Below are 14,117 nucleotides of genomic sequence, written 5' to 3'. Positions count from 1 at the left end.
TAAAAACACTTATATTCCCAGATCGGTTGTTTTCATACCCGATTAATCAATCTGTATGCAAATTGTGTTGTGAACGTACTAAGATTATTTTTTGTTGTGTTAAACTATAGTTATAGCACACTTATTTCAGAAGGAATTATCACCTTGTGGGGTTCATTTGCTGACGTTTTTTCAATGATGCACTTTGAGTTTTTATAATAAACAAACAAACAAACAACAACAACAATAAAAAAAAAACAAATAGATCCAGAATTAAAAAAATACTCTGCTGCACTGATTATCGATGCGATGCGTATTCTCTCGAAAACAAATCAAAATCCAATAATAATAAAACGTAACACATTGAATAAGCGCAATTTAAATGTAAGCGTGTTGTTCAATAATAATAATAATTTTTATACCCTATTTTATGTACATATGGATTTCTTGACTTTGATGTAGAACTCTTTTCTTCTCTTTATTTAATAGATAGAAAATGGAAAATTAAATTATCTAAATCTGTTGTAAATCAATCAAAATACAAAAAAAATCAAAATTTCCTAGTGCTCAAATTCCAGAAGATGTAACTAAAGATAATCTCCAAACAGGGCTATTATTACAACAATTAAAAATAACTTCACGAAAAGTGGCTAGGAGAAACCTTGTAAGCCTTGGGCTATTACTAAAGATACACAGATCTTCAAACAGGGCTATTGCCAATGATATTCTGTAATAGGTCGGCCTACAGAGCATCTTCAGTTCGATTTTCTGAAATGTGAGCTTTAAGAAATCAATAAAGCGATCAAATATGTTTGTTCTTTTATATAAATAAACATATAATTGATTCGCTTTACACAGACCCCAAATCAAAAACTAACCTCGTCACACAAAAAACTATTTTAAAATCCATTGATTGAGGGATGGAGGGCGGGAGGGAGGGAGAGATGGATGAGTAAATCAGAGACGAGCTAAGAAAAACAAAGGGAAAATACGACGAACAGCACTAAGAAGAAGAGTAATAATTATTGTTATTAAATGATAAGGCAGCTGAGCTGGTTTATTCTGGGCGATCTGGTCCAGCGGATCACCACTGGCAGCCAATTGACGTCAATGGCGCAAAATTGAAATCCTGTTGGCGACAAATCGACCCAGCCGGTAAACACCTTTGCCGATGGACTTTGGATCCCGAATCCGCAATGCTGATACGGCAGCTGTAAACAACCCCAACGCCCCCTCATCTATATATATATATATGTATATATATATATATATATATATATATTTGTGTGTGTGTGAGAGTTTGGCAGGCTTGTCGGGCAGAGAGCTTGACACAGTTTCTATTTAAGTTTCGTCGATTCAAGCACCGCTTATCTCTTAAAAACAGTACAGTCATCTCTCTTCCTATGCGAAAGCCTTTCTACACTAGTAAAAAAAAAATAAATAGCAACAGTCAGAAATTATTTGTCGTTTCTTAGAAATCATATTTAATTGATGAAAAGGGAAAATATTAAGATCTTAAAATAAGTTGTTATATGCCATACAAAATTCGAAAAACAAACAAAAAGTAGAATGTTATTTTTTCTGAGTGCAGTCTTTTGCTCTTTTACTTCCACTCTTTCTCTCTCTTTCTGTAAACTTCATATGGCAGCAAGAGCTTTGAAGCTTTACTTCATAGGCAGCGCGTGCTTTGGACCTCTAGCGGCGCAGCGAGTTTGATCTCCGACGCGTTATCATGTTTAAAGTGCATCTGCCGCCGACGACACGACGACGTTTGTTGTACTTTGCATCTGTTGATTCGGAGGGGGTGGGGGCAAAAGCTTATCTTAGTGCCGTTATACCCCGCTCAACAGAAGCAGCAGCCGCAGCAGCAGCGACGTCGACAGCGAGGCCGAAGCTCAAGTTTGTCAAGGCATACAAATTGCGTGGCTCGCAGCTGATCGGCTTCAGTGCGCAGACTAACGTCGAATGCGAAGCACGACGATCAAAGATTGGCAAATAACGATTTACCGTTTACCAAGAACTAGCAAATTGATCCATCGAAAAATAATAATAGGCAAATCAAAGACAGAGTGAAAAAAGAGTGTGAGCGCGAAGAGGAGACAGCTGCGTGACTTAAAAGCCGATAAGATTAATTTAATTAAAAACGTGAACTAAATTGTCTTCTGACAAAAAAGTTCAAATTGACTAAAGACAAAAAAAAAAAAAAACTCTGACGTGTTTCTACCTAAAATGTAGACAGACTGCAACAAAAACAACAACAAAAAGTGAATTTAAACAAGTGTGTAATAATTAAGAGCAGAACAGGAAAACTTCTGTTGCAAGATCAAGATGTATGTGGCAAACACGACTGGCGGCTTAATGCTGCAAACGATGCTCTATTTGGCAAATCACACAAGTCGTGCGGCAGTCAACACATTAATCGATCTGCCACCGGCGCCCAAAAGTGGTAAGTGCTCTTAGCCAGGCAAGCAAATTAAACCACACCTTAGGCAGTCTAAACAGTATAATATATATCTATATATGTATATTTGATCAGTATACAGTTGAGAAAAAATAATAGCACCATCCTATTATATTTGTAAGTTTAAGGAACTTTTATTAAGAAAAAGAGAAAAGGACAAAGCTAAAAGAAAAACCAACAATATTATTAACTGATCTCTTTGTTGCACAAGGCAGAAACCTCAAATTGTTGCTTGTGCTTCGACTTGAAGTACTACATAAAACATATACTATGCATATATATAATGGAGTGTTGTCTATGAGATATAGTCATATCTGTAATAAACACATAGACTGTACGCCCTTGTTGAGTAATACCCATTATATTATTGAAGTGCAGTTGAAAGTGATATAGCACCTTTGATAAACCTTATAAATATTTTTTTCAAGTGTCTATTTCTATACTCGACTTTATATACCCTGCACTCGCAGAAAAGAATGACTTTATTCGTTGAACTACAAGTTGTAATCATTCATGGATTACATTGAATATCTATATTCAAGTCTTCTATCTTTAGTCTATTTGAGTATGCAGCTTATAAATATCTGACTATATTCAAGTAATGTATACATAGTCAATTTAAGTATGCAGAGTAAATACCAGTCTGTGATCTTAGTCCCGGATACAGGGTATTTTTATAGTCGCGAATTTCTCAAGTATGCAAACTGCTTGTAAGTAAATCAATAGGAAGAAGACGAAGAAGCAAAAGTGAGTTAAACTGAAAGTTGCTTGACTTTTGTAAACAGACAAACAGAAACAAAACAGAAGACGAAGATGAGACAGAGAAGTTGAAATTCTGTTTCTTTGGCTGTTTTTTTTTGAAGGTGGGGGAAGCTTTTAGCTGTATATGAGAAAAAGCTCAAGTCGAAAGCGGAAAAACTGCAACGACAATCATTAACTATAGACATATATATTTAAATATCTTATGTATATATGAAGGGGTCGAGAGCACACATGCCTATCTAATAGAAAACTTCCGATATAAATATAAATAACAACAACAACAATGACGACAAACGTTTTTAGCATTCGATTTGAACGGATTTTGATTGGCACGCAACGCTGATCAGTCAATCGGCTAAAAAGCCGAAGGCCACCGACCCGAAGGAGTCCGTCCAATGTGACCAATGAGAATATTTGCGTGCACTTCTCAGCTGCTGCTTCCGTTACTTTTGTTGTTGTTTGCGGTTGTGGTCGAGCAAACAGTATTTATTCAATGACATTTGCAAGCAGTGGCTAGCAGCAGTCGAACAGTAAATATTTATTGGTCTTGTAATACCATCGAGACAGTCAATGTTATAATTGAAATCCAACTGATTCGAGAGACCTTGGTTAACATAACAAATATTTAATGTTAATGTTAGCATCATAACATAACCCAGGTAGATGGTAGTGTGTGCTGTAACAGCCGATTAGCAGCACGCACTGCTGTTAATTACAGACCATATATTAGATTACAGCTTTATTCTCTTCTAGTGTTAATGTTGAGTTGTTTAACAGCTGCTCGACATGACGTACTTAAGTTAATTGCTGCTGCTGCGCTAACAGCTTCTAATATATGTCAGCTATGTTAAAAAATATTCTGACAACTTTCCCAGCTCATTAACAGGACTATGATTCGTTGTTAATAGAACCAGTTTTCAAGTGGGTCTTTTAGTATTCTTAACTTAAGCCAGAGTTGGTTAACATGAGTAATCTATGTTAATAACTCGCACAGCTCTGTTAAGAGCATTCTCCCTTTTTTAGATGACAATTTGTATGGATTTTAATTGAAATTATTGCGATTCCCTTACAGATATCAATGAAGTGAAATGCTTTGGTGTCTACGGCTGTTTCCCCATCAACGGGCCGTGGAACACAGTGACGCGGACGATAAGTGTGCATCCGCAGAAGCCGTCGGAGATTGAGCCCCATTTTACGCTGCACACGAAAAGCTCGCTGGATCAGCCTAAGTACATCGATCTCAATGATCCGGATGCTGTGCAGGGATTGGCCATCAGTCGACGGGCCAAGATATATTTAATTGTACATGGGTATCTGGAGTCGGGTACCATGCCCTGGATGCTGGAAATGGCTGAGGCACTGCTCACCCATTGTCCGGCCGAGGATGAGTGCGCCGTAATCCTGGTTGATTGGGGCGGCGGATCGAGTCCGCCATATGTCCAGGCCGTGGCGAATATACGCCTGGTGGGAGCGATAACAGCGCATGTGATCCACCTGCTCTACGAGGAACTGCGTCTGCCCAATCTGGACAATGTCCACATCATCGGGCACTCCCTGGGCGCTCATCTCTCCGGCTATGCGGGCACCCACCTACAGCGTGACTTTGGCCTCAAATTGGGACGCATTTCCGGCCTGGATCCGGCTGCACCACTCTTCACGGACACCGATCCGATTGTGAGACTGGATCGCTCCGATGCCCACTTTGTGGATGTGATCCACACGGATGCGAATCCGCTGATGAAGGGCGGACTGGGCATCATTCAGCGCTTGGGCCACGTCGACTTCTATCCGAATGGTGGCTTCGACAATCCCGGCTGCGACAAGAAGCTGCAGGACGTGATGAAGAGCAACCGCAAGGCGACACTCTTCACCACCATGCAGGAGTTCCTCGGCTGCAATCACATTCGCAGCGAGCAATACTACACGGAGACTATCGTCGGCGGGAAGTGTCCTTTTCTGGGCATCAGCTGTGACTCCTTCGATGTAAGTAGCTTCCGCTTCCTTACTTCTTGTTGCCCCCTTCTCCTGCTTACTCCTACTTAAGTCACCTTCCTCCTTTCTTCTCAATTTTGAAGCTAATCTCTCTCTTATCTTTCTCTCTTTCCCTGTAGAGCTTTAAGGATGTCAAGTGCGGAAGCTGCGAGGAGCCGGGAAGTATCTGCATGCGCATGGGTTTCCACAGCGAGCAGGATTATCGCAAGCATCTGGCGAGGGGTGTGGTCAAATCGGAGGATGCCCCGCCAGTCTTCTATCTGATGACGGGCGATCGCAAACCCTTCTGCCGTCAGCACTACAAGATCACCGTGCGTGTCTCCAGTCACGACGAGAGCAATCTCCATGGCGGCGAGGTGGGCACCCTCTCCATTCGCCTGCACGAGGATCACAAGCGGATTGGGAATGGGAACAACAACAAGCGGAGCACGGAACGCATGAAATTCTCGCCGAAGGCCATGTACTTTGAGCCGGGCTTTGAGTATACATCGCTGGTGCCTGGCCGGGATCTGCATGAGCCGGGACATGCGACAGTCTTCTGGGAATATCAGACGAATATTCTGAATCCGTTGACGTGGCGCATTCTCTCCTCGCCGCGCATCTATCTGGAGTATATTCTGATCGAGTCGCTGGAGTCGAGTGATTTGTATTTGAAGCTGTGTCCGCTGCACGAGGGCGCCATTCTCTCCGGTGCGGAAAATGTGCTGCACACCAAATATTGCAAGGATTGAACATTTAGCCAATTTCACAACCATTTCGCCAGCACATAACCGAACCGGAAAGCTCTCTGTCGCGCTCAAAAGCAGGCAATAGTTTTTTCAGTCATAGCGCAGCTTACAACCATCCAATCGACATGTGTGTGTCTTTGCTAGCTGCCAGCAAACTGTTCCCATTGTTTAGTGCGGACACACACCCGACGCACACAACCAAGCAAAAAAAATCAAAGGAATTTTGTATTTTTTGATAGTATTTTGATTATCGCATAAGTTATTTGAAATTATTAATTTGAAACGGAGGCGGAGGAGCACAAAGTTATTAATCTATCTATTTATGATTAAGCACTAAATCTAACTGTTATTTATACTACAATTTTTGTTGTGTTTTTTTTTTCTTAGCCTACTTAATTAGCGTATTTATGAATAAAAAGTAAAGAAACGATATGCATTTTTTTAACTCGACTACAACAGGGGGAAATACATAAATATTCATATTAAATTAAATATGGATATTAAATAGAATATTGACACTTTGGGTACAACATACAAACTCACTTCCTAAATATTGAAATTATATAAAAAAATGAAAAAATGAAATTATATAAAATTAATCGATCGCCTCTTAAAGCTCGAATGAAAATTATAGAAATTATAGCGAAATTAGATATAAATAGAAGATTCCTTGTTTTAGGTTTAAAGATAAGAAAAAATTCATTCACTTCAACTTAAAGTGATGTCTCTCCCTCTCTCTCTCTCTCTCTCTCTCTGACTCTCTTTATCTATCTGTCTCTCTCTGTTTAGTGTTATGGGTGTGTGTGGCAACAGCGACAACAACAACAACAACAAGTGACATATTTGTGGGCCACAATTCGATATCGATTAACATTATTAATGAATATTAAAAGACAACTTCTAAAATGCTGCTCGAAACCACAAAAATCGAATGAATTTGACAAAAAACTACAACAAAAATAAAAATACAAAAAAAAAATGAAGAAAAAAAAGGTTTTCTGAAAGAGTTCAAAATTTCCAAGAAATTGTCGCAGCAGCAGATTGTCAACATAATCATCATCGAAAAAGGGGAGGGGCAGAGGGGATTGCAACCACAAGAAAGACAACGGACAGCAGAATCTCGAGAACCTGTGGAATGTTCAAAGCAACAACAACAAAAACAACACACAAACGAAAGCAGAACAAAAAAGAAAACAAAAAAAGAGAAGAGACAAAAAGAAGTCAAATGAAATGCAGATAATATCAATTATATGTAAAAGATACACCAAACAACACATGCGATCCGATCCGATCCAATCCGATGCGATGCAATAGATACACTCGACCAGATAAGCATTTAAATTATTAACAACAACAGCAACAACAACAACACGAAGAAGAAGATGAACCCAGCCAATCTGTTAAAAGGATCCATAACATGAAATTTATATTTGTTTTGCGTATAATTTTCATTAGAATCGGCAACTGATTCAAATCATCTCTCGAAAGGTACTCACTTGTTTCTCATTCATGTATTCATCATTCATCCAAATATTTAATAATAAATATATAGATATTTAATATATTTCAAATAAAAGTATTTACAATTGCAATTCCAAATTTTAATTGGGAAAAATTTCGATTTTCGGTTTCGGTTTGATAACCTTTTCAGGATGCCGAATCGAATTCCTTTCCAGTTCCGGTTCCGGTTCCGAATTGAATTGGTCTCACAATTTGATTTTCGCTTTCAGTTCTGAATTTCAATTATTAAAGTTCCAAACACAAATTTGCCAACCAAAAATGATTCATTCATCCCAAAATGAATCACAATATCTCTGCCAAAGTTGACAGAATAACAAATGAAACCACAGAATAATAAGAAATTCGAATAAAATGAGAAAAAAACTAATATTTATATAAAAAAAATACTAAAGATAAGTAAACATTAAAAGTTGGCATAGTTATAAAATGATTAAGAACAAAAATGAAAGTCTTTCCATTGATCGCAAATAATAATGAAGTTTTCTTAGTTTTCCCGGGGGTTAAATAATAATTCTAAGACCCAGATATAAAATGGGTGGATTGTATTGTATTGTATCACGTTTAGTATTTGGAAATGCATAGTATTGTAAGTCAATCCCAGATGAGGAGAGAGATGATTCCAGATTCCAGATGAGAAACCAATCATTTTTCTTCATATTGAAGATTTTGAAGAGGTCTCGATTAGCAGCACTGCTTGCCACGCCCCATTGTCATATTATGCTTAAATGCTTTAAGAATATATATGTATATTATATCAATATATGTATAAAAATTAATAATAATTGGCCTGTCTGTAAGTTCGTCTGGCTTCGTGGGAGTCTGCTTTGTGCTTGACTCCAGCATGCTTTAGCTTTAGTCTCATCATTTTCTTACTGTGTATTAACCCACTCACACTGCAATTAGCAATTTGAATACGTTTTTTTGAATTTATTTTTCCTCTCAATCCTGTCGCTTTTAAATTGTGTGCAGCTGGCGTTTGCAGGCAGGCAGCTTCCGACTCTCATCTTAATTAGTTGAGTTCACCTAGCATACTCCTAACCCCTGCCTAACTCCTAGTCCCCTGCCCCTCCCCCATCCCTCTGCTCCATGAGCATAAATCAGCGTCTGGCTACTTTGTCTCCTCTCTTTTTTTCTCTAGGTTTTTTAGCGCCGGCTGAGCGACATCAAATGCAAACTGAAATCAAAATGTCATAACTTCCACTCGGCGACACAAGCGACAATACGTCAACATGTCAGTGCAACACACACACACACACATACACATACACACCTCCACCCCTGTTCCCCTCAACCCCTTTTGGCAGCACGTTTAATTAGTCACCTCCCCGCCTCCATTAAATTTAACTTTAACTTTTAACGTCGGCGTCGCAAACAAATCACATAATTATGATTGAGCGCAGCCAACGCTAGCTAAAAACCCCCCTCACCCCATCGCCACCCCCTAATCCCCCTTTCTGCACTCCTTTCAAACCACCCCCCCCATTCCTCCCGCACCACCTCTCGCTTGTGGCGCATTTTGGGGCTTCGTTTATGGGCGTTTGTCTAAAAATAAATGTGTCCGGCTCACAGCTGCCGTAATTGAATGCAAATGCCTATCCCAAAAAAAAAAAAAAATATATATATATATGTGTGGTATCTATATAGGAGCAAAACTCACCCCCCCCTCCCCCCTCCCCCCTTGCAATCCCAAATCTCTGTGCCCGTCCCAAAAGAGGCGACAATCTGCTATAAATTATCGTGTGTAGGTGCCATCCACCTCCCCCTCCCCCGCCGCCCTGCCACGCCCCTGCTGCTGTATGCTCCATTGTGTTTGCTGACGATGCGTGGAAAACTAATTTTCCTCTACGCCCCCCACATCCCCCCTACTCCCGGGCAGCTTCACTTCACTTCACTGCTGCCTTTCCTTTTTCCTGTGTCATTTTTTTTTTTGATATTCATAATTTGTGGCGTGTGGCGGCTGGCGACGTACTCGACTCCTTGTGGCATGTTGTTAAATTGCACCACGTGTTTTTGATAATGACAACATAATTATTATGCCAGCCCCCATTCCCCCCCCCCCCCACCGCTCCCTTCTCTCATTCCCTAAAAAACAGACAGCTCTCGAGCAGTTTTCGTATTTTTATTCATTTTTATGTATTTTTTAATATTATTTTTCTTATAAATTTGGACACGGAAAAAATGAGTATTTTCTCTTTTTTTTTGGCAAAAAAACATTTATATTATTATTGTATTTTTTCATATTTTTCTACTTCTGTCTTTTTGCCAATTGCGGGGAAATGAAATCAAAACAAAAATCAAAGTAAGAAAAATGCCTAAAATGTGTTTGACATAGAAAAACATATGCACAATTTTATGATACCCTTTGCATTCACTTTATATGGGAAGGGGGTATATCGTTTAACTCAATTGAGAAGAATCTTTGCACATTTTAGCAAAGTGTAAAAAACAAAGGCTCTTTAAGCTGTGCATTTTGTAATGATTTCAATTTGTAAATAGTTTTATACAAAGATTAACAGCGAGCTTAACATAGTTATGAATGTTATTCAACAGCTGTTAACTAAACATTCACCAGAAATGACTTTAGAAGGCTTTCGAGCAGAGAGAGAGAGAGAGAGAGAGAGAGATAGTTAGGAAGGGTTGTGTATTGCGTAGGGGGAAGAGAAGGGAAGGGGTGGAGGGAGGGGGGTGGGGCATGTGTCAGTCGCAGAGGCAAACAAATGAGATGACAAACATATAATGCAAGAGGTAAATAATCATACAAAGCAAGCGCTTGCGGTCATTTAGAGCACTAATTTAAATATCATTAGTAAACAATTAAAACAAAAGGAAAACAAGAAAGGAAAAACAACAAACGAAAGGGATGAGGATGAATATGTGGAGCCGGAGGAGGCGGAGAAGGAGAGGACGAGACGAGGACTTTAACAATGCGGCATTATCGCAAGCCGCCTGTCAACGCGCGCGCCACGCCCACAGACTTAAGAGTGGAAGGGGGAGGGTAGGGGGTGGGGTAGCTTACATAAATGTCAAAGCAGCAAACAGAATAATGGCAAAGGCGAACTGAGAACTGAGCGAACTAAGAACTAAGCCCGAACAGAAATCAAAGGGCGACTTTGACTTGTTTTGCTTGTTTTGCTTTTGTTGGCTTTACGCAAAGTTTTGACAGCTAACCGAAAACGGAAAACCGACAAAAGGATTGCGCTGAGGTAAAATAGGGAAAGGATTTCGGGGTGAGGGGGTGAAATTTACGTCCTTTAGCCTTTATAATTGCAATGCACTGCCATAAAATAAATCGTAATAATAGAAATGATAATAATAATAATAAATTGGTAAACATTTATAGAAAATTTTATTATAATATATAAAGTACAAAAATGCTCACTCATATTTTGTGATGATGTCTTGTAACTCGCAGAGGAAAGCATCTATGACCCTATAAAGTATATATATTCGTGATCAGCAACAATATGCATATATATATATATATATATCTATATATATGTGTGTGTGTATGCGGATAAACGTGCCTTATCAGTTGAAGGGGCGCACAGCCTGCGGCAATTCACATGACGGACACGTGCCGCGCTGCCCCCAAACCCAACCACATCTTGGAAAGCAGCAATCCCCACCCCAAGGCCCGCCTCCGCCTCCACCTCAGGCTTCGTCTTGACTAAGTGCGCAACCAGCAAGCAGCAACCAGCAAGCAGCAAGCAGCAAAAACAACAACAACCGCAAGTCACCTGATGATGCTTTTCCCATGCCAAACTGCTGCCACGCCTCACCCCACACCCCGCACCCCTTCCCGCCCACCCCTCACATGCCTAAGCAGATGGGCGGGTGTGCTGTTATAATGGCATGAATTACCCAACGATGGTAGGGGTAGTCCGTGTTGCTTGGAGTTAGGTGGCAGGGGAGGGGTGGCAGGGGGGGGAGGTAGAGGGGGTACACACATTTGATTGTAATATGATCCTGCGTGCTCGAGCATAATTTGTTATTTTGGCTATCGCATTGTGCTACCTCTGCAGACCAACAAACACTATGCCACCACACAACCCCCACCCCCAACCGCTCCCGCACCAGCAACCCCCTCCCTCTCCTGCTGCTGGTTTTTTCTGTTTATGCTACGCAGTTTGTTGTACAGTAGTCTCTCGCCACTTACAACTAGCAGCAAATGGTGAAATTATTTTTAGGCTTTTATTTATATTTATTTTATATATTTAATAAATTAGATATGACAACAAATTATGAATTTAACCCAATTTTCCCTCTGCGACTCTTAATTAGTATAGATTAAGTGAAGTCCTTAAAAATAATTGAGCATAAATATTTATAAAGAAATTACACCTAGAAACGTGTGGAAACCTTTAGCGAGCGACCACTGTAACAACATATGTATATGAAAATGGATTTCTCTGTTGTCTCTTAACATTACAGCGGAACGAAATATCCTTTGTCAGCAAAAAAAAAAAACAGAAAAAAAACAAAAAAACATCAACGAAAAATATCGATTACATTCGCTGAAAACTTTTTGTCTGTATTCCGCTACAACAACAACAACAACAGCAACAAAAAGAACAGCAACAAGCTGAACACGAAGAAGAAGAAGAAGAAAGAGAAGGCGAATAAGTCGAAGAAGAAGAAGAAGAAGAAGAGCGCCTTGGAGCCCCGAAAACCATAACCATAAATAAGGGTAATAAAATTGATGCTCAGTTGTCGCTGCAGCTGTCCTGACTAAGAGCAACAAATAAATTTTTCTTCGTTTTCATTCTTTCTTTCTCTTTTGTTGCTCTTTCTCTCTCTCTCTCTCTCTGTTTTTGGCGATCTGTGAATGTTAAATACTCATAACAGTAACTCACCAACCAACATACCCCAATCGCATCCAATCGGAAGAGCTACCAACTCTTTTTTAATGAGCCCAACTCTGATCGCAAATCGGGTTTTTAGATTGGCAAAAGCAAATGCACTCCAAACTCGGCCAAATCGAAATATATATAATAAAGTATATAATCAGCATCATTTAAACAGCACATCAAAATTTAGCTCTTAAAAATATATATAAATATAAAAATCATAAAAGATTTCATTAAGAAAACCCAAATAAAGAACAAAACATTTATTAGATTTATACATAGTGATTATGTTGCTAATTGCCTTGAGCTATTTTCGAATTTATTGCATATTCAAGCAATTCCAATACAACATTTCATAGATCGGAAAAAACATATAACTAACATTGGTTGTATTGTATTATTTTAAACATAATAAAAAAAAAGGAAGACAAGATAAGTATTTCAATTGTGTTCAGTTACAAAAAGTGTGTTCAGTGTGTATTTGGATGTATTTGTATGTGTATTTGTAAGGTATGTATGTAAATACTGGGTATTTACTGTTGGGCTATTTACTACTTACAACGGAGTACACTGTACACTGAGTAAGTACTCAATTTTCGATAATAAGCGCGATTTTCAATCACACTTCAGCCCACTTGCAAAAGGCGACCCGACAAAATGCTCTTTTTTCTCTACTTTTCCTTTTTTCTTCCACTTTTTGTTGGTGTTTTTTTGTTGTTTGTTTTTTTTTGCTTTGTTTGGATTTTGGCTTTGTTTTCGCTGCCTGTCATTGTTTTGGGCCATCAGGCGAAAGATTGTTATTAAAAACAATATTCGCCGGGGATAAGCAGCCAGCCAGCCATGCATTGGGCATGCCAAATGCCAAATGGCAAATGGCAGCAGCAGCAGCAGCAACAACAACAACAGCAACAACAACAACAATAACAACAAGAGGCAAGCAGCAGCAGGCAAAGGGATGAGGAGTGAGGGGGGCAAATGTGCGGCTTATCTCGCATCTTTGCATTAACACTTCGCATGCCGCTGCTTGCCATTGTTGCGGCTACACTTGGAGAAATACATACATGCATAACATGCCCACAAATTTAGAAACGTCGCCCTCTAAGAAAAACTAGATATAGTTTTTGATTTTTAACAGTAATTTTCCGATTTGCGAAACACATTCCAGCTTTATATCTGAGTGTGCGCAAATTTCTTAAAATTATAAATTAAAATTTGTTTAATCATTCATTTACTGCTAGTTTTCAGTTATACTTTCATTAAAAAAATTCTTGAAATTCTTAAATATTTCTACACAATTTGATCCTCATACTTTAAACTTGAAATCAAAATCTCAACTAAAAATTTCATCAAAATTGAATTGGGATTTCGATTCTACATTTTAATTGATGGAGTTGCGGTTGTGATGCCAGCATATAATAGGTATATAGAGTCTCTTTCAATCAGTTATATAATGGCTTATTTCCCCCAACTCAAAGTCTCCTAAACTATTCGAGTTTTGTAAACTTTGAAAGCATATCAGAAATGTGGCTTAAAATTTGAATGAATGAATTTGCTGTAAATGAATGTAAATGAATGCATTTTGGCGATTTTCTAAATTCGTGGACATGCATTTTTTTAGTGTATGCACACACACACACACACACACTCGCACACACACTCGCACACACACACTCGCACACACACATACAGATTCGCACATGGCACAAAATGGCAGCTACTCGGGGCATATTCGCTTATCAGATGCAACACAATCAGCTCTGTGCGACAATGAAAATGTAGCAACTTGAATCAAACTCTCTCTCTCGCACTCTCTCTCTCTCTCTCTCT

The 14,117-nt window shown here is 39.1% G+C and overlaps 1 protein-coding gene across 1 annotated transcript; it reads left to right on the top strand.

The window, feature by feature from the left end:
* The first annotated feature begins 1,909 nt into the window (after positions 1–1,909).
* Positions 1,910–6,352, top strand: LOC6566084 (pancreatic triacylglycerol lipase). The gene is made up of 3 exons (XM_001992096.3): positions 1,910–2,425; positions 4,275–5,185; positions 5,314–6,352. The coding sequence occupies exons 1-3, from the start codon at positions 2,308–2,310 to the stop codon at positions 5,923–5,925; spliced, it is 1,641 nt and encodes a 546-aa protein (XP_001992132.1). The 5' UTR covers positions 1,910–2,307; the 3' UTR covers positions 5,926–6,352.
* Positions 6,353–14,117: the final 7,765 nt, after the last annotated feature.

This window comes from Drosophila grimshawi, unplaced genomic scaffold (assembly GCF_018153295.1).
Source record: "Drosophila grimshawi isolate 15287-2541.00 unplaced genomic scaffold, ASM1815329v1 contig_848, whole genome shotgun sequence".
Lineage (NCBI taxonomy): Eukaryota > Metazoa > Arthropoda > Insecta > Diptera > Drosophilidae > Drosophila > Drosophila grimshawi.
The sequence above is the reverse complement of the archived record's forward strand: the minus strand, read 5'-3'. Positions and strand labels throughout refer to the sequence as shown.

What these genes read in the sequence shown, in the direction of transcription:
- LOC6566084 (XM_001992096.3), top strand. Translation starts at nt 2,308, where the DNA reads ATGTATGTGGCAAACACGACTGGCGGCTTAATGCTGCAAACGATGCTC. An exon ending in GCCACCGGCGCCCAAAAGTG is followed by an intron (nt 2,426 to 4,274) that starts GTAAGTGCTCTT and finishes ATTCCCTTACAG; the next exon opens with ATATCAATGAAGTGAAATGC. An exon ending in TCAGCTGTGACTCCTTCGAT is followed by an intron (nt 5,186 to 5,313) that starts GTAAGTAGCTTC and finishes CTTTCCCTGTAG; the next exon opens with AGCTTTAAGGATGTCAAGTG.